A 19,660-nucleotide genomic window follows, 5' to 3' on the forward strand; every position below is an offset into this window, starting at 1 on the left:
TGATGTCAGATATGTGCATAATGGAATCAGGATTTGTGTAATTCAAGCTTAAGTTTTCCTAAGACTTGATAAAAGTGATTTTAACTAACAACAACAACAACAACAAAGAGTTGTCATTTTGGAGAAAAATAAGACTATTATAAAATTTCAGGGAGTTTCATTATAATGCTGCTGTGCTTAAAACTTCTTTGAACATAGTTTCATGTGCTTCCTTCACTTGGAATAAATTCGGAGCCCATAAATGCTGCAGTGAGTGGGATTTCTTTCAAGAATGGTGAAGTTGAACCCCAAGCAGCAGATCTATGCTCAGAAATAAGGCCTTATCTGTACCTCACAGTTTAGAGATCAGTGAATGATAAGATATTCAGATATTTTCATACAAATATTTGAAATATATACATATGATTTTCATTAATGTTGTCGTATGTTAACAGATTTGCTGTAATTAATGAACCACTTTCATATTCTGATTGTATCTGATGAGGAAAAATTTATTATCCTTTCATTGCTCACCCCCTTAAAAATGCAAAAGGACGGTCCATTCTATTAATGAACTAATCAGAGTGGCATGCACGTATCAGACTTTTCAAATAAACTCACTGGATAGAATGGATTGTTCCTCAAGTCATGGAAAATTCTCTAAAAATCATAGTATCAAGCTTGCAATTGCATTGAAATATCCTACGCCAATACTTTCACTGAATCCCTATCTTCATGGAGGGCATTCTGCTCATGGAGTTGCATTTATATTGGCATTACATGAAGCATGGGTGATTTTTTATAGTGTAGTTTCTGCTGGAATGGAAATGTATAGGATCGCCAGCATGCTGTAAGTTTTGTTTCTGTTTTGTTTGTGATCTTCAGAAAGGATTCAGATGTGCGGTCTGCTCTCTGAGGATCAGTGTTGTAAAATTTACATGACTTTGTTAATTGTTTCTCAGAAACACAATTTGGGAAGTCAAATAACGGATACCAGGTTAAGTAATCAAGGTATAGAAATAATAAATACCTTTACAAATTTCACTTTCCTAAAGAGTGCTGGAAAAGGGGATTCATACTTAAATTCGTCTGATTCCAGTATATTTACTCTGCCATCACAAGACTTAAAATTGAAGAAACAAGAAAAAACAGACACAGACTCCTAAATACAGAGAAAGAGCTGGTGGTTGCCAGAGAGGAAGAAGGTGTACGGGGTGGGGTGGGTAGGCGATACAGGTGAAATGGATTAAAAAGTACAAACTTCAAATTATAAAATAAATAAGTCACAGGAGTGAAAATTCAAGCCCGAGGAATGTAACCACTAATATTATCATAACTTTGTATGATGACAGATGGTAACTACAATTATCCTGGTGAGCAATTTGTAATATATATAATTGCCAAATCACTTTGATGTACGCCTGAAACTCATGTAATATTCTATGTCAATTATACATCAATTAAAAACATCAATTTCTAGAAATAAAGCATGAAGACAAAAGTAATAATAGCAATAACAGAAACGTTGCATTAAGAACTTCAAGAACATTATCTAATTTTTGCCAGAGAAAAATGCTTCTAACACACTTGAACATGTACACATTTTATAGGTACAGTTATTGTCATTTGAAGGGTAACATACTAACTCAAGGGCCATGGGAAATAAGAAAGAGGAACCCAAAGGCACCTGCCAGTTTGCTAATTTAGAATTAGCTAATTTTATTATTGAGCAGAAAATACCAGAATGTACGCAGGTAGGCTACAAGTGGCTACAAAACCATCGTGTGTTTCCAGCCTCTAATTTTACGGAATTAAAGGCACAGTTTTTACAAATCATCCGACATTTAGTAAATAGACAGCAGTTATTCGATTTGCATCGGTAATGACAGTACGCTTACTCCAACGTTCTGTTTCTCGTATCTCTTCATCAGTATCTCCTGTGGTTGCCATGGCAGGGCAGGGCACACAGGTCATTAGTCCCAACCACACTAAGCTTAGAATCCATTCAGCTTCCCCACAGAACACAATCTGTCATTTGTCTGCTGCTGAACACTATGTTTTTCGCCATTAAGGAAAGGAATAGTAATTATGCATTGGATTAATAAAGCAATATTTGGTAAACATAGAGTCCATTTCCATCTAGAAGAGTGGAGTTTCCTGGACTCTGGTATGGAATGAGTGCAAGGCCATTCCAGTCCAGAGGACGTCGTGAGCAAGACAGAGTGGGGACACTGAGAAGGCAAAGGCTGAAAACAATCAGACACCTAACTCTTTTGTTGTAGGCTTTTCTCAAGATGTAGTCTTTCCAGAATCCTCTCCTACAAAACAGTTGTTTTTATCCCTAACTACACTAAGCTTGCTTCTAATTCTGCCTTCTTGGAAAATGAGCAGAGAACTATTTATGCAGGGACAATTAAGGCTGCTGATACTAATGACTAGAACCAATAAAATTATTCTTGCCTCAGATTTCTAAAACAGATTGCTTTGGTCTGCTCTTAAAAGGTGAACAAGTACCTAGTTGGGAAATAAAAGAATACAAGGGAAAAATCAGATATGACATCTAGAAAGTAAGAGAGAGATTTACATAGTGACAATAGTGTAGCCACTGGTATCATATAATAAGCCTCGTAAATTGTAGAGCAAGGATTCTTTACTGTGCTCCTCCATATAAGTCTGAATAATCTTAGTAATTATAAATTTTAGGATCAGCTTTTAATTCTATGAACATTGGGATTTTCAATAGGTTACATTGAATATACACATCAATTTGCTTTTTGTTAAAGTTTATACTCTTTTGAGAGAGAGACCAGGGGAGGGGCCAAGAGAGAGGGAGAGAGGATCCCAAGCAGGCTCCAGGCCATCAGCACAGAGCCTGACATGGGGCTTGATCCCACGAACCTTGAGATCATGACCTGAGCTAAAACCAAAAGTCCACACTTAACCAACTGAGCCACCCAGGCAAGCCAATACGCACATCAATTTGGAAAGGTTGGTTTTATTTGTGTTATTTTTGTCTTCCTAACCACACACATGGTAGAGCTCTTCATTTCTTTAGATGTTCTTTAATGAAGTCTAAATAAGTTAAATAAAACACTTCAATAAAGTGTTTGCATATAGGTCTTTCATTTACTTTGTTAGATTTATTTCTAGTTTCCTTATAGCTTTGTTAATTAATTCTAGTTAGTTTTTCACCATTAAGAATAATGTATGCTGTTGTTTTGTTGTTGTTATTTGTTTAATGTACCCTTAATCAGTTGGAGAGGGCACATTTCTGTTTCTAGTTCACTGAGAGTTTTTGTTTTTTGTTTTTGTTGTGATTTGTTTGTTTTGCTTTGTTTCATTGTGTTTATAATACATGGATATTGTGTTCTAAATCTTGGTTTTTCCATATGTGATGAGGAGATTATGGGTTTTTTTGTTCCTCTTTTAATGCGTTAACTTTTTGAGTAATTTTTGTGCTTTTTAAAACGTCCTTCCTCATTTCTTCCTCTGCATTTTCCTACCTTCCTTCCTTTCCTCCTTCCTTCCTTCCTTCCTTCCTTCCTTCCTTCCTTCGTTTCTTCTTTCCTTTAATGCTAAACTAAGCAAGCATGGAACTAAATTGCCAGATATACGTTTATATGTATATATATTATTTTTACACACCAGTGTCTTGTTTAGGCTGTTTACCCCTAAAATCTCTTATCAGTGAGAGTGTCTGGGATTGATACCAACATTTCACAAGCCATGGAAAACAAGCTTTAGGGTATTTTCTTCTTCCACTGTTTTCCTGGAAAGAGATGTATAAGACTGCAATTGCCTGTTTCTTTAATTTTAGGTAAAATAATCTAGATGATGTTTTTCTCTTTAGAAAAAAATATTATTTTTTTAACACTTGTTTATTTTTGAGAGGGGGGAAGGGTCAGAGACAGAAGGAGAGAGAATCTGAATCTCTCCTGAGATAAGGAGAGGCTCTGTGCTGTCAGTGCCGTGTGTCAACTCATATATCTTGAGATCATCACCTGAGCCGAAATCAAGAGCCAGATTTTTAATGGACTGAACCACCCAGGCACCCCTAGAAAAATATTTATTTTTATTTTGAGAGAGAGAGAGAGAGGGAGAGAAGGCAGAGGGAGAGGAGCAGAGAGAGGGGCAGAGGGAGAAGGAGAGAAAGAATCTTCAGGAGGCTCCATGCCTAGTGTGGAGCCTGACAGAGTACTTGATCTCAAGACCATGAGATCATGACTTGAGCCAAAATCAAGAGTTGGACGCTTAATAGGCTTAGCCACTCAGATCCCCAGAAATAATCATTAATAATAATAATTATTATTATTATATAGTAATGTTAATTATTATGTTAATAATGTTAATGTTAATAATGTAATAATGTTATTATTATTATATTAAAGCTTATTTATTCATTTTGAGAGAGAGAGAGAGAGAGAGAGAGAGCGAGCGCACAGGCAGGGGAAGGGCATAGAGAAAGGGAAAGAGAGAGAATCCCAAGCAGGCTTTCTGCTGTCAGCACAGAGCCTGACATGGGGCCTGAACTCAGGAACCATGAGGTCGTGACCTGGGCCAAAATCAAGAGTTGGATACTTAACTGACTGAGCCACACAGGTACCCTGAAAAATTATTTTTAAGTGAAATTTGATTTTATTTAGTTACTGTGCTCCTCCTCAAATTTTCTATTCCTTTTAAAGCTACTTCTGGCACTTTTTATTCCATGCATGTTCTTACTATTTTCAGTATCTTCTCTCTCTATATATGTATATCCATATCCCCTTTTTTCCAATATAGTTAGTTTCTGCCTTCTCATGTTCTGCTTTGATAATTTATAAATAGGTCTAGACTTTGTCTTTTTTAGTAGTCCTTTTTTACATGTATTAGTCTATTTTTTTTTAATTTTGGAGTTTTTAAAGGTAATAACAAATATCAGCAATAAAATATATATATTTAGTTTTCCAATTATTAATCCTGCATTTAATAGCTCTAACATGTAAATAAAACCAAAAATTTGTCTTTTTCTTCCATCTCAGAATTAATAAACTTACTGAAAAATGGGAAGATTTTTTTTTTTAAAGTTTTTTTTTTTCAATGTTTTTTATTTATTTTTGGGACAGAGAGAGACAGAGCATGAACGGGGGAGGGGCAGAGAGAGAGGGAGACACAGAATCGGAAACAGGCTCCAGGCTCCGAGCCATCAGCCCAGAGCCTGACGCGGGGCTCGAACTCACGGACCGCGAGATCGTGACCTGGCTGAAGTCGGACGCTTAACCGACTGCGCCATCCAGGCGCCCCATGGGAAGATTTTTTAAAAAATATGTGTTTAAGACATATTTTAGAGTATTAACTATAATATTTTTATATCTACCAGAGTTACATATTAATTCTATGGTAAGTTCTGATTTAAATTATTCTTTATTTCTCCCCAAATATGACTTAATATCACACACTGCATGCATTTTTTCTATAAGAAGAAAATTATCCTGGGGCACCAGGTGGCTCAGTTGGTTAAGTGTCCAACTGTTGATTTTGGCTCATGATCTCAGAATCATGAGATTGAGCCCCATGTTGGACTTCGCACAAAGCACAGAGCCTGCTTAAAATACTCTCTCTGTCTCTGCCCCTTTCCTGCTCATGCTCTTTCTGTCTCTCATTCAAATAAATAAATACACTTTAAACAAAAGAAGAAAATTATCATTTGTGTAAAGAAATTGTACTTTTTATTTTCCCCAAGTTTATTTAGATTTGAAACCCTGAACTTTTTAAACATTATGTATTTTTTTTTACCAACTGCGATGCTTTTCTTAGATTAATGATGAAACCAATTGTTCATCCCTCAGACTCTGACAGCATACAATGAATTCTGACAACTTTCTCCCACTCCAGTTCCTGAATAACATGTAATTTCCTTGATATGACAAAATATCATTTTAGCATGCATGTCATGCCTTGGTGTTCATTTTTCATTTTTCTGTAAGTTAATGAGTTCTCGCAAAGAGTGCCATCATAAAGTTGTCTTTTGCCAAAAGTCCTGTTGCAGCATATGGAGATGGTGACAAGCTACAATAGTAGGGAGATTTGTTTTAACCCAAGCCTCCAAAGTGTGCATAGAAATACTAAATATATCCCTGTGTGTTTTGCAGACAATCCTGGTTTGCTGAGCCATGTGACAGTGGGTATTAGAGTTCTGGATGTCAATGACAATCCACCTGAACTTGCCAGGGAATATGATATTGTTGTCTGTGAAAATTCAAAGCCTGGCCAGGTAAGTTAATTGTTTCCTTCCTATCATTGAGATGGAAGAAAAACAAGCAGCTCTCTTTCTATTATTTTTATATATAATCCTCAAGATCCCTCAGTGTTATTTTTGGGCTCAGTGGAAATAATTTTATAAAGCTTTATTTTAAGTACCCAGTAGATTTTTTTTTGAGAATCCTTGAACATGAATTTTCTCCAGATCCCAAATGTTACTCAAAAAATGAATTCATTCGTGCATATATCCATCACAGAATTATATTGGATGCTTTGGGTGAAGCCCTGTATTAAATTAGGAGGAAACTGTGAACTTTCCAGTCCTATTGATGCTGTGAGCCTAGATTACAGAGAAGGCACTGGTTGGTCTACTTTGGAGGGCCTGCAGGAGTGACATGTGTGTGACCATTGAGTAATATTGGTACCAAACGATGTTAGGTTTTAACCACATGAAGAGAATCTATGTATGAAGGGAGTACGGACAGTGGGGGAAGTTAAGAAGAGCTTGAACCTGGGTGGCGAGTCCGGATGTAGCATGGCAACAGGCTAAAGGAGCACTGTGATTCTGAAGGAAGACCAGTGTGGCTGTGGCACATAAAGTAAGCAGACGTCTGGCAGGCGATATACATTTGTTTTTTTGTTTTCTGTTATATAGCAAAGTACACAAACTTAGCATCTTAAAACAACTCTTATTTATGACCTCAGAGTTTCTGTAGGTCAGATGTCTGTTCATGGCTTAGCTGGATCTTTGCAGGGTCTTTCCCAAGACTGGAATCAAGGTATCCATCAGGACCATGATCTTACCTGAGGCTTGAGATCGCTTCTAAGCTCACCTGGTTATTGGAAGCATTTAATTACTTTCAGCTACAGACCTCAGAGCTTCAGAATTTTCCTCAGCTCTTGAGTATTACCTGGAGTCTTGACATGTTGCACCCAGTTCTTGCTCCGTGGGCTTCCCTAATGTAGCCCATTTACTTCATCAAACAAGTAGGAAGAGATCTGCAAAGTCTGTTATCAATCAGTGTTATAAAATATAATGAAGTACAATACAATCAGGTGAATAATATATCAACGTTTTTGCCATATCTGTTTCTCAGAGGCGAATCACAGGTCACATCCAGACTTCAAGGGGAAGGGATTACATGGAGGCATGAATTCCATGAGGAACACCTTAAAGTTCGTCACAAGTGAATCCAGATAGAAAAGGTCTAGGGTCTAGGTCCAGCTGAGTCATTTGTTCCCCTTTATTGTCTTTGGTAAACCAGAATGACTCTAACTATATTGTCCAGACCTACTTTAAATTATTTTAAAGCTTGTCCTAAAATTATACTACTGAGAAACATTGCCTATTTTTTTATGAGGCCCAATCAATACTGTGCTAAAGTAATCATTGCTTATGTTATCAATGCCCTCCTGAGAAGATATTTGTGTATATATAAATGAACTACTCTTTTTTCCATGTTCATGGACCACAAGAAAATTGGAAAATATGATAAGAACAAAATGGATGAAAAGTATATCCTGAAGTACTTACAGATTATATAATGTATTGTATTTTAATCATATTATGTTAGACTATAACAGTAATTAATATATTATATAATATACAGATAATATTTTAAGATGATCACTTCAGATAGTTAGGTATTTGTCTATATCACCATTTCAAAAACAGCAAGGAATTTTATGGTACAGATATATAATGATTTATTTACTAAACCCTGTTCATTGTGTCAGAAATGGGTGCACACATCCTAAAATTATTTTCTTAACATTCGTCATAAAAGTACAATTAATGAGAAAAATGTTAAATTTTCAAGTGGAAATTTTAGATTGTAAAAGATAAAGCCACTGAATGTGGACTCTCAGTTCTTGGTAACAGAAGATTAGCCATACCTGAAGTGAAGATTAGGCAAGCAGGAATTAAAACTACAATAAGAATCTGTATTCCCAATACTGTACTCTAGTTTTGTAAGATGTTCCTAGTTGGGAAAACTGGGTACATAGCATCTCTCTGTGTTTCTTAGAACTGTATATGAATATGTGACTACCAAAAAAAAAAATAGAAAATTTAATTTAAAGTAAAAATATTTTAAAAGATATATATTTTTTTAAATTTTTTTAACCTGTATTCACTTTTGAGAGACAGAGTGTGAGTGGGAGAAGGGTAGAGAGAAAGAGGAAGACAGAATGAAGCAGGCTCCAGGCTCTAAGCTGTCAGGATAGAGCCTGATGCGGGGCTTGAACTCATGGACCATGAGATCATGTCCTGAGCCGAAGTTGGACACTTAACAGACTGAGCCACCCAGGCACCCCTAAAAGATAACTTTAAAAGAATAATATCAAAAGCTAATTTTTCCACAAGAAAGATAAAACCCAGAAAACAATGGAAAGATAATTCCCAACAGTGGCAAAATAATAACTGACAGGCATGAATTCTTTTTTCTACCAAAAATATCCCTCAGAAATAAAGACAAGAAAAACTCATAGTTAGGACAACAAAATGTGAAAATCCCATCCTGTAAGACACAGTCTCAGAATTATATTGGCTAGAAACAGGAAAATAACTATATCGGTAAGTTTAAGTCACAAGGAACCTCCAAGACAAAATCAATCAGTAAATATATTCATAAAAAATCAGTTATCAATGAATGAATAGAAATCAAAAGAACATTTTCTGGAGTTTAAAATATGCATCATACACATGGCAACAAGGGATCATAAGTGAGAAAGACACATAAAGTTAAAATATTCTAAACTCCTTAAATTTGGGATCCTTAAAATTTGAGAAATTGATAAACTACGATTTTATAACAGATTTTGTATGTCCACAGTGCATGCTCTAACCTCTAGATTAACTAATAAAAATAGTAAAAGAACATGTAACCAACAAGCTAATGGCAATTGTAATAAAGATACTTAATACTAAAGACAGCAATGTTTACATTTCTATTTCTTGATCTTAACTGTGTTCATGAAAATATTTGTTCACTTTCAAATAGTTCGTATACTTGCCAAATTGTTGCAGGTGATTTTATCCTGCTGGATTATATTTTACAGTACAAAAATATAGGGAAAATAAAATTTTCATATAGGAGCTATTTTCAAGGATTCTAGAAGTCTATTTATTTTTTTCATGTTTATTTATTTTTGAGAGAGAGAAGCACACAGTTGAGAGTGGGTGACAGCAAGGGGTAGAGACAGAGGGAGACAGAGAATCCCAAGCAGCATCCTCCTCTGTCCTAGTGGACCAAACTCACAAAGTGTGACGTCATTACCTGAGCTAAAACCAAGAGTCAGATGCTGAACTGACTGAGCCGCACAGGTACCCCTAGAAAGACTATTTTAAAACTAAAATATAATCCTAATAAAATGTGATGTTTGTAACCAATAGTAATTCCAACATAATCCAGAAATTCCTGTGAAGTTTGTAAAACTCAAAATTGGAATGACAAGTTCTCATATTTGATGGTCTCTTAACACAAAACAGGCAAAATAAGATACAAGTTGTAGTGCACAAAATTCTAGTACCTAGGTAGAGGTCTTGCAATTTTAAAAAATCAAGAAATAAGAGAAAAAAATATAGAATAATGGATAAAATAGAAAGAAAATTAAAATGATGTAAATTGAAAGTATACATTAATATTTATGTTGAAATAAAATCACATAAATACTCAAAAGATGCATATTGTCAAAATAGATAAGAAAAAATCATTTAAATATTGTTTAAGGAGGTGTAAAATCAATGTGATAGAGGAAAATAATTTGAAAGAAAACATATAGAAAAACATAACGAATAAGTACTTGAATATGCATACTTGCTTTAGACATATTCATGCAACTACACACACACACACACACACACACACACACATTTCATCAAACAACATTGGTAGATATAAAGAGGTACATTCATTGGGATGAAAACAATTTATGCACCAGGCAGAAATAACAATTTTAAATTTATATACACTTATCAATGTTGCCTCAAAATGAACAAAGAAAAAAATGATAGAAATATTTAAAACTAGATTAGCCCATTATTGTGTTGAGACTTTACTATGCTTTTACAAGAAACTGATAGAGTAATTATATAAGATTTTGGTAAGGATGCTGAAGATTGAAGACCATAATTAATAACATAATTAAATGACAAATATAGAATAATGCACTGAACAACTTCAGATCATGCATTCTTTTGAAAGTTACAGAAAACATTGACCAAAAATTTATTGTATGCAGGGCCACAAAGCAAGTTGTAATAATTTGCCAAGGATTGGCCTCATTATTTTCTGCATGACAAAAAAAACAAAGCTAGATCCTAAGATGCAAATTCAAAAGTTTCCCTAGTAAAATAATCCATTGGAAATAAGGGCATCTCTGAATAAGCTAAGAAACACTTAAGAAATAAAAATTAAAAACATATAATTGGAATGATAGTGAAAAAACATTGTATTAAAAAAGACCAAAAGGGGGAATCTAATTTCTGCATAATTTTAATATTAAAATCTGACAAGGATATATTTTGAATTACAGATATTCTCTCTCTTGAACATAGAAATATCATAAAAGAAATGTTTTCAGAGAATCCAGAAAAAATAATGTTTTCAAATGAAAAGGAAAAATATTAAAATTCATTTCATTACTGGAAATCGAAGCTTTTGATAAAGTTCAACATCCAATTAATAATAAAAATAATAACAACAATGATACTACTATGCATTAGTACAGTTTGTAGATAAAATTAATACTTTTCCTAAATATAAGGTCAATATAAATGTATTTCTTGTTTTTCTTTATGTCACCAACAATTAGAAAATAAAATTTAAACACTATGCCATTTAATATGTCGTTAAAAAGTAAAATGCCCAGAAATAAATGTTACCTTTTTTAGGTATCTATTGCCTAATCGATAAATAACAACCTTGAGTAAACTTAGGTTATTTCCTTCCTTGAATCTTTGTTTCTTTGGTTTGTAGGTTATTCAGAGAATTCAAAATTGGATCATTTGAATTGTGACATAAACATTTAAAAGTCCAAATATAAAGTAATGATGGCATGAGCCATTTTTAGATTTTTTTTTTCTCTTAGGTAATATATTTCTTTTTTTTTTTTTTTCCTTCAAGGCAATTTCAAAATTTATAGGATACAGTGAGATGTTGTAGTAGGAGAAACTCATACCTGGTAGTCCATAGTCACCTTTGCAGGTGAAAGCATTGAAAAACGTGGGCAAATAGCACTGAGTCCTTGCTCTTGGATGAGCTGATTGAGCTCCTGAGAATGTGAACTTTCACTCCCAAAACTGAAACACTAGTATCAGTTTCCTGGATTGAACTCTCTTCATATTGGCCAGTGACCTTGACTTTTTCCATTGACTTCCCATATGTCCCCCCTTTTGTTGATGTGAAAGCTTTTTCAGGCGTTTTCTCCAGTTCATGCTCCCCTGTCAGTGCCATTTTGCTAGTCTGGCTCCTCTTTTTTACCCTCGACACTGACTATCGAAGCTCTATGGCTTTTCTAAGAAGCGATTTGGGTGCCATTGATAAATGCTTTCTTCATCTCTAAAATGAAGAAAAATGTCACAATGTCAGGACCCTAAGATTTTATGACTAGATGACTCTCAGATTCCTTTAAATGTGGATTACCTTATTCTCCTGGCATGAAACGCTATTTGTTGCATTTTTTAGAAAAGGCTAAATTTATAACAAAATGTATCTTTTTTCTGGGTGTCTAAACCCTGTATATAGTATTTTCCTTTTCTTCATGCAACTATTACTATTTTCAGAGAACAATCAATCACTAGACTTAGCACCCCTAAGTTCTAATGTGATTTCATTAAGTGATTCTATTTATTATCCTTTAAAGACTATTTTCAGATCTAGCATCATTGTTGTCTTTAATATTACATAATTTTAGAAGTCACTTTAAAATAGCTGGGTTCTTTATATTGCTTGAGCATTTCTTTCTCCAAACATTTGTTTCACAAAAATGAATTAAAATATTTTACTAAGGGAATAAAGTCACTTGACAATATTTTTGGGGCACCTGGGTGGCTCAGTCGGTTGAGTGCCTGACGTCGGCTCAGGTCACGATCTTGCAGTCCATGAATTCGAACCCTGTGTCGTGTTCTATGCTGACAGCTCAGAGCCTGGAGCCTGCTTCAGATTCTGTGTCTTTTTCTCTCTCTATTCCTTCCCCGTTCACACTTTGTCTCTCTCTGTCTAAAATAAATAAACATTAAAAAATTAAAAAAAGAAAATATTGTTTATTGCACCCTTATTAAAAAAAAAAAAAACAACATTGCCAAACTGTATGGTCAATTTGTATGATTAACCTATTACAAGGGAAATGGTCTGAATCTTCCTATTGTTTAATTTTGCAGTCTTTGGCTCATTTAACCTTATGTTTATAGACTTTCTAGAGAAACTTTGTGTGTTTTGATGCAGAGTAGGAATCGGGAACTCTATTTAAATAATAATTTGTGAAATAAGTTTTCCAAAGCACATTTGTATTGCCTAGCTGTACAAGGCTCCTCTTTCTATAACAATCGCTTTTAGAATTACAGACATTTTTATTATGGATGCTGTGCATCTACATAAAACAGCATGTGGCCATGGCAAAGAGATTAATCTTTTGTGAAGCAGAGGTTTAAACCACATATAACAGCAGAGTTCAGGTTGATTCAGGTATCAATACACCTGAAATACAGCAATATATTTCTCTGAGTTAATATAGTTCCCTGTTCTGAAAAAAAATCTTTTAAGTACCTTGCATGAAAAAAAATACTAAGAAGAAAATCATGCATGCATGAAATTTGAAGTCAGTTCCCGAAGTAAAGTGAATTCAAAATAAATGAGATGGGCCTACACATAAAAACCGAAACGTAAATGATGAGGACGATTTCTAGCTTATTTATACCAAATTTTCCCGTGTTTGTATGTGTATTTCATTAGCAGCAAACTTAGGAAATATAACATCTGTTAAAAAAAAATGTATTGTCTGATACCAGCCTCCCTCCAACCTGTCAATTATTAACAATATAACTTTGTATGAAAAATGTACCTAGATCAGCAGACATCTTACACTTAGTTTTGACAAAGATCAACCTCGTTGAACTAACAAAGGTTGGTATTGTTATTAAATAAATATATGCTCCCATGTGAGATTATATTATAAAGCAAATTCATTGATTACTTTAAAGAAGATACAGTGTGTTCCACAGAACATTGTTTTACTTTAAATGTTTAGTTAGGATTACCTCATTTACCTAACAGAAGACTACATTATTTGTATAAATCCGTGACACTGACTCGTTTGATTTTTTCCCCCTAATAAAGTACTCAAGAAGTAGTAGACTATGGAAAACACATTTAAACAGAGGAATATATTTATTTAGTAAACACCTACTATCAACTTGGACTCCCCCTCCCTTTAGTAGAATAAATCTGTAACTGCTTCTCTCAGATCTTTCAAAATAATCAAAGAATTTATGCACTAATTACATAATATGCATATGATAGGAACCGTGTAATTTCAGTTAAAAGGAGTGAGAGAAAGCAAATTGTTAATGGATTGTACATCACCAACAAATTGAGCAAACGTCACAGGTAGCAGAGTGTAGATAAATCATTACTGACAAAAGAATAGAAAATATTAATGACAGATACATGGCACTTATCTAGATATCTAGACACTTAAATCTTTTAAAAATCACAAACATGTTGGCTTCTTTTTTTTTTTAAGTTTATTTATATTTTGAGAGAGAGAGGGAGCATGAGCACAAGCAGGGGAAGAACAGAGGAAGAGAGAGAGAGGGAAGGAGAGAGAGAGAGAGAGAGAGAGAGAGAGAGAGAGAGAGAGAGAGAATCCCCAGCAGGCTCCGCACTGTCAGTGCAGAGCCTGAGTCTGAACTCAGTCTCACTAACCCTGAGATCATGACCTGAGCTGAAATCAAAAGTCAGACGCTTAACAGACTGAGCCACGCAGGAGCCCCAAACATGTTACCTTCTGAGCTGGGTTTACTAATAAAAGTCCAAGGAAACAATAAATGGAAATCTATTTGCTACTGAAAGAAAAAAAGGTAATCAGTAAACAGAAAAATTGAATATACCTTCTCGCATCAACAGAATATCTCAGAGTTCTAGACGAAACATTCTATGGTTTTGGAGGCATTTTTCAGAAGTTTGGAAAAATATTTAAGTGTAGATGCGTCAGCAACAATTCGGTAGGAATTCAAGATGCATGGTTCCCTCTTAAACAAAAAGTGGTAATCAGCTCATCACTTGCTACGGACATGAGATCGAGAAATCTTTGAGGAAGATAAATTTGCTACACTGAGCTTCCTGGCAAATGCAGATTTGAAATTACTGGTATAAAAATGGAAAGTACATTTTGCTAAAGATAACAGTAAGACAGTAAAGGTAAAATATAGATTATATCAGTGCTCAACAAATAGAATAAACTTAAGTATAAACACATTAAGGAAATTTAAAATAATGTATAAATTAATTCCAAATGAGAAAAAAAAATAATTGTCCCAAACAAGTAATAAGGGGAAACATAAAATAATGCACTTGAATATGTGTCCGTAGGTTTTGAGGTATCATCAGCATAATAGGACTCAGAATTAGAGAATGACAGTGAACAAAGTGTAGGGGGAGATAGGACATTTCTTTTCCAAAAGAAAAAAAAAATGTACATTTACATTATGTTACCCTGAAAACAATCTTGAAAATTTGGTAGTTTTATTTCAGTTTTATATTAAGTACCTGACACGTACAGAATGTAGGTCTGTTCTTCAGATTACACTACACATTCTCTGACCTCCATGGAGCTTTTCATGCACTTGAGAAAAGTTGTCAGATTGTTTCTGATTACCCATCAGTTTATTCTCCTATCAAGTCAAAAGCCAATAGCAAGGGAAGAACGATCTATCCAGAGAGTAGCTGTACTTTAGATGGAAAAGAAGGCAAACATCAAGGAGATACGTAGATTTTTCAGTTCATTAAGTAATAGCGTGAAGGGAAGGAAAGAAGTGATGAATGATAGAGACTTCTTGGAATATGTGGGCTGGAAGGAGGAGGCTTTACCTAGGATTTCTTTCTGAGAAAGTACATCTTGAACAAGGATGCCAGGGTGAGAGCCGCATGCATATACGGACGAAATGGATCACTTCTATTGCCTGAAGCACTTTTGGCAATGAAATGCGTGTGGACACATGCTTTTCTGGTCTCACTGCCACTGATGATTCCTTTTTAGTACTTTTATATTCGTCCTCATCTGCCAGACCAACTAATGGGCTCAATACTTGGACAGGAATTTACGTTTTAACTGTTGCACATACTGGTGTATTCTTTCACTCAGAAAAGATGGAAATGGGATGAAATTGAGTAAGATGTTTTTAGAAATCGTAACAATTTTTGAAATGAACACACTATATTTCCCATATAGGACACACTCTTTTCACAAGCTTCTTGTTGCTCTCTTTGTTCTTAATTTATCTAAGGAAGAGATAGATGAAAGATACCTAAGTATTAGGATACAACGTTTTAAAAGAGGAGAATATTGTCCTGCTTATTGGTTTGGCCATTTTCTCCTTAAGAGTGTAACGTCTACAGCTATTGTAATTTGTGTTCTGTTCTTCGGTCACCTGGAATGTTTTATTTATGTATTCAAACATTGTCTGCTATATAATGCACAGGCTCCAAATTTTAGACTGCTTTCTCCCAACCATCGTATATGAGAAGTATTCCATAAAACTCTGAGTGGTCTGGTTTTGCCTTTGCTACTATTTTAACAGTTAGGAGTCCCATCACAATCCTTTAGGGTCTCCGAACCTTATCTGTAAAATAGAGGGGCTAGATCATGCTCTCAAAAGTTCCCCGAAACAATAAAAACAGTATGACTCCACTGTGTTTGCATGTACTGAGAACCGGGAACACCACAAATCTGTTGTACGTGAACACTAGGATATTTATATTTGTACACATGATACTCATGTTTCCCCAAACAGGTATCCATACAAAATCTTGCGACTAATTGGCCCAAGGTACTGTAGGTGATAAAGAAAAAAAATAATAATAAATAAATGTCTGTGCTATGCTAGAAAATAAAGTGTGAATGATTATAAATTGTACTGTACTGTAATGTGTTTCCTAAAATCTCATATAAGACAGAGCCAATTAGCTGGTACGTTTATTAGTTAAATTTGAAAGTGGGCAAGGTGGATCAAGGGGGCTTTTTAAAATCCTTTTGTGGGGCGCCTGGGTGGCTCAGTCGGTTAAGCGGCCGACTTCAGCTCAGGTCACGATCTCATGGTCCGTGAGTTCGAGCCCCGCGTCGGGCTCTGGGCTGATGGCTCGGAGCCTGGAGCCAGCTTCCGATTCTGTGTCTCCCTCTCTCTCTGCCCTTCCCCCGTTCATGTTCTGTCTCTGTCTCAAAAATAAATTAAAAAAAAAAAAACGTTAAAAAAAATTCTCTAAAATCCTTTTGTGATGACAATTAAATATGTTATAATTAAAATCAAAGATTTAAGCAAAATTAAGTTTACTATTCAGTATTTGCTTTCTCTCTTTAGGTTATTCATACCATCAGTGCTACTGATAAAGATGATTTTGCAAATGGACCAAGGTTTAACTTCTTTCTTGATGAACGCCTGTCTATAAACCCAAACTTCACTCTGAAGGACAATGAAGGTGAACACGAATTACATATACTTTTTAATCTATGTGAGATCTGCTTTGACTTAATATGGAATAGGCCTGAGCAGTTTTGTTTTATTTTTACATACCCATGAACAGCTTGCAAATCCGCATTCAAAGTCAGTTTGATGTTAATGTGTTATGATCTGTGAATAGCTTGTATTTAAAATTGAGCCATATGTACAAATAACTTTCATTGAGTTTATTCAGAAGCATTCCTTTAAACAAGAAATGTACATGTAATATGCTCTTGGGCAAATTTTAAGAGAAATCTTAGCTGACAAACATGTTTATGAGAGCTGCTTGCAATTGCTAGGAGGTAGAAAAATTTTAAATTAGGAAAAATGAAAAATATGTCCTAGGGACAGTTAGTAAAGGAAATGCAATGTTTGAATTCATCTTGCATTAGTAAGGCTATCATAATGTGGTGTACAAATTATATTTCCTCTTGTTATTATGAATATTTTTCAAACTATGGGTAGAAAATATGCATAATTGCAGAATATTTTGTAAATTTTGAATTACTTCTGCTTAAACTTCTGTATTGTGTGGGGAAAGAAAGAACACCATAATCTAGTACCTAGAGAAGATTCACCATGATTTAGATTCCCTGTTTGGTAGATTTCTCCAGGTCCTGTAAAAATCAATCTTCTGTATGTAAAGGAAACACTAAGTCATTCTCTATGTGCAGTGTTCTGATTTGTATCAACTTTCTTCTTACCCCAAACTATTTTTGATCATGTCTATCTGAATATGCTACTTTTGGAATTTAACACTTGCCTCAGAATCCTTTCAAAGAAACAACAGTGCATCCACTTAAGAGTAAACATTTAATTTCCTCTCTATACACTTCAGGGAAAAGGATTTTCAAACACCAAAAAAAAAAAAAAAAATGCTGTTACTTAATGTCAACTCACTAAAACATTATTTCCATCATTCCTAATTCCTTCTTTATATTATCATAACAAGAAGACCAAATTGTATATGTGGCCATAGCAAGATTCATATGAAAATACAAAGCTTGATTGTCTCTCATTTTAACTACCCTATAGTCAGCTCTATGTACGAGAATAAATATTTGTGCATGTTTGTATCTGACATATTGTATTAGTTGATTATTGTACATTTATTCGCATTTGAATATTCCATTCTATAATCCCAAATATATTTAATGTAAGTATGTTAAATACGTAAAAAACTCTATTACTATTTCCCATATTTCAAATACTTGCAAAATTTGGAGAGCATTCAACTTTCTGCCTTAGTAGATTAAAATCATATCTAGATATCTATATCTATATCTATCTATATATTTCAGTTGTTTGTTTTTACATTCCAATAAGGATTTTATTTTACATTTTTAAGTAATTTTCATTTGATGATATAATGAAAATTTGACTTGGATTTAAAGATGGGCATTCAAGTTATTTAACCCATGTAAGTATAAGTCCAAAAATATTTTTAAAAACAGGAGAATTTTAATATTGTTGAGACCCACTCTGTGATTAAAAATCCGCATACAAAAATATTATATCTGGAATTTGTGAATTTAACGAATGGCTACATTCAAAAGGGCTTAATTGAATCATTTGACTCACCAGTGGTAGGAACTCATTTCCTTCAAATATATACACTCTTGAAAGGATTTATGGTGCTGATGTACATATTTTTACATTTGTTTTAAATGTAATGTTTTTAACATTTTTAAACATACATACAAACATTTTTAAATGTAAGCTTTTTAACGTTTGTTTTAAACATACATACGAATGCTTTGTCAAACATGTGAGGCCTATGGACAGTTGTGTAGGGATAAAGATGTTTTAATATATTTGTAAGATTATTTTTTTAATGTTGGGAATTGATAAAATTATAAATAACACAGGAAACTTTCTTTTGGATAGGTAAAACAGCAGTTTTTAGAAAAAAAAATCAGGTGCATAGCGGAAAGCATGAACTTATGGTAAGCCGATTTGATTATGCTAGATAAGCCACCTAAACTTTCCGAGCCTCAGCTTTTACATCCATAAATTATGCTTTAAAATACCCACTCTGGAACTTTGGGAGAGTTAGTGATACCATATGTAAAGATGGCCTTTTCTATAAACACAAGATGGTTATGGATAATAATGTGTAAAGATGAAATTAAAAACAGAATAGCCATACCAAAATGAACGCACTCATACATATATAGGTTCACAAGTGCATAAATAATTCTCTGGACAACAACCAGCACAAAAATAAAAGGAGTAAATATAAATATTAACAATCTAAGCCTGCTGAATCCTGGTAGCTTAGCATTTATATGCCCCCAGAACATACAAAATATATTTAAAAGAAACAAAGGCAATGAAAGTGTGTGTGTGTGTGTGTGTGTGTGTGTGTGTGTGAGCGAGCACGCACGTGCGCGTGCACAGGCACTCACGGCTTACACAAAAGTACACCTTCAGGGAACGGTGGAAGGCAGACCTAGCTTCCGAACCAGGATGGGTGATCAGGAAGCCTTTGGTTGAGTAGCATCTCCCAAACTGCTAAATGGTAAAGACTGAATAGAGAGAAAATGAGATTTCCAAAATAAGAGAGAAGTGTATATATTATTGTTTACTCTAAGCCCGCAGATCAACACATTAAAAGGTAGACAATGAAATAAAAAAATAAGTCAGAAAGTGAATTTACTCTGAATAATACAAAACACATAAGTGATCAGAAAATATTTTAATAAAAGTATATTTAGGATTCTCAAA

General features: G+C 34.3%; 1 protein-coding gene across 1 annotated transcript in view; it reads left to right on the forward strand.

The window, feature by feature from the left end:
- The window catches only part of LOC125934697 (cadherin-18), a 116,418-nt gene that overhangs the window by 72,473 nt on the left and 24,285 nt on the right, over positions 1-19,660 (forward strand). The window contains exons 5-6 of the mRNA XM_049648262.1: positions 6,108-6,229; positions 16,793-16,910. Of these exons, the coding sequence (XP_049504219.1) occupies positions 6,108-6,229; positions 16,793-16,910 (240 nt within the window). The remainder of the gene's footprint in view (positions 1-6,107; positions 6,230-16,792; positions 16,911-19,660) is intronic.

This window comes from Panthera uncia (assembly GCF_023721935.1).
Source record: "Panthera uncia isolate 11264 chromosome A1 unlocalized genomic scaffold, Puncia_PCG_1.0 HiC_scaffold_17, whole genome shotgun sequence".
Lineage (NCBI taxonomy): Eukaryota > Metazoa > Chordata > Mammalia > Carnivora > Felidae > Panthera > Panthera uncia.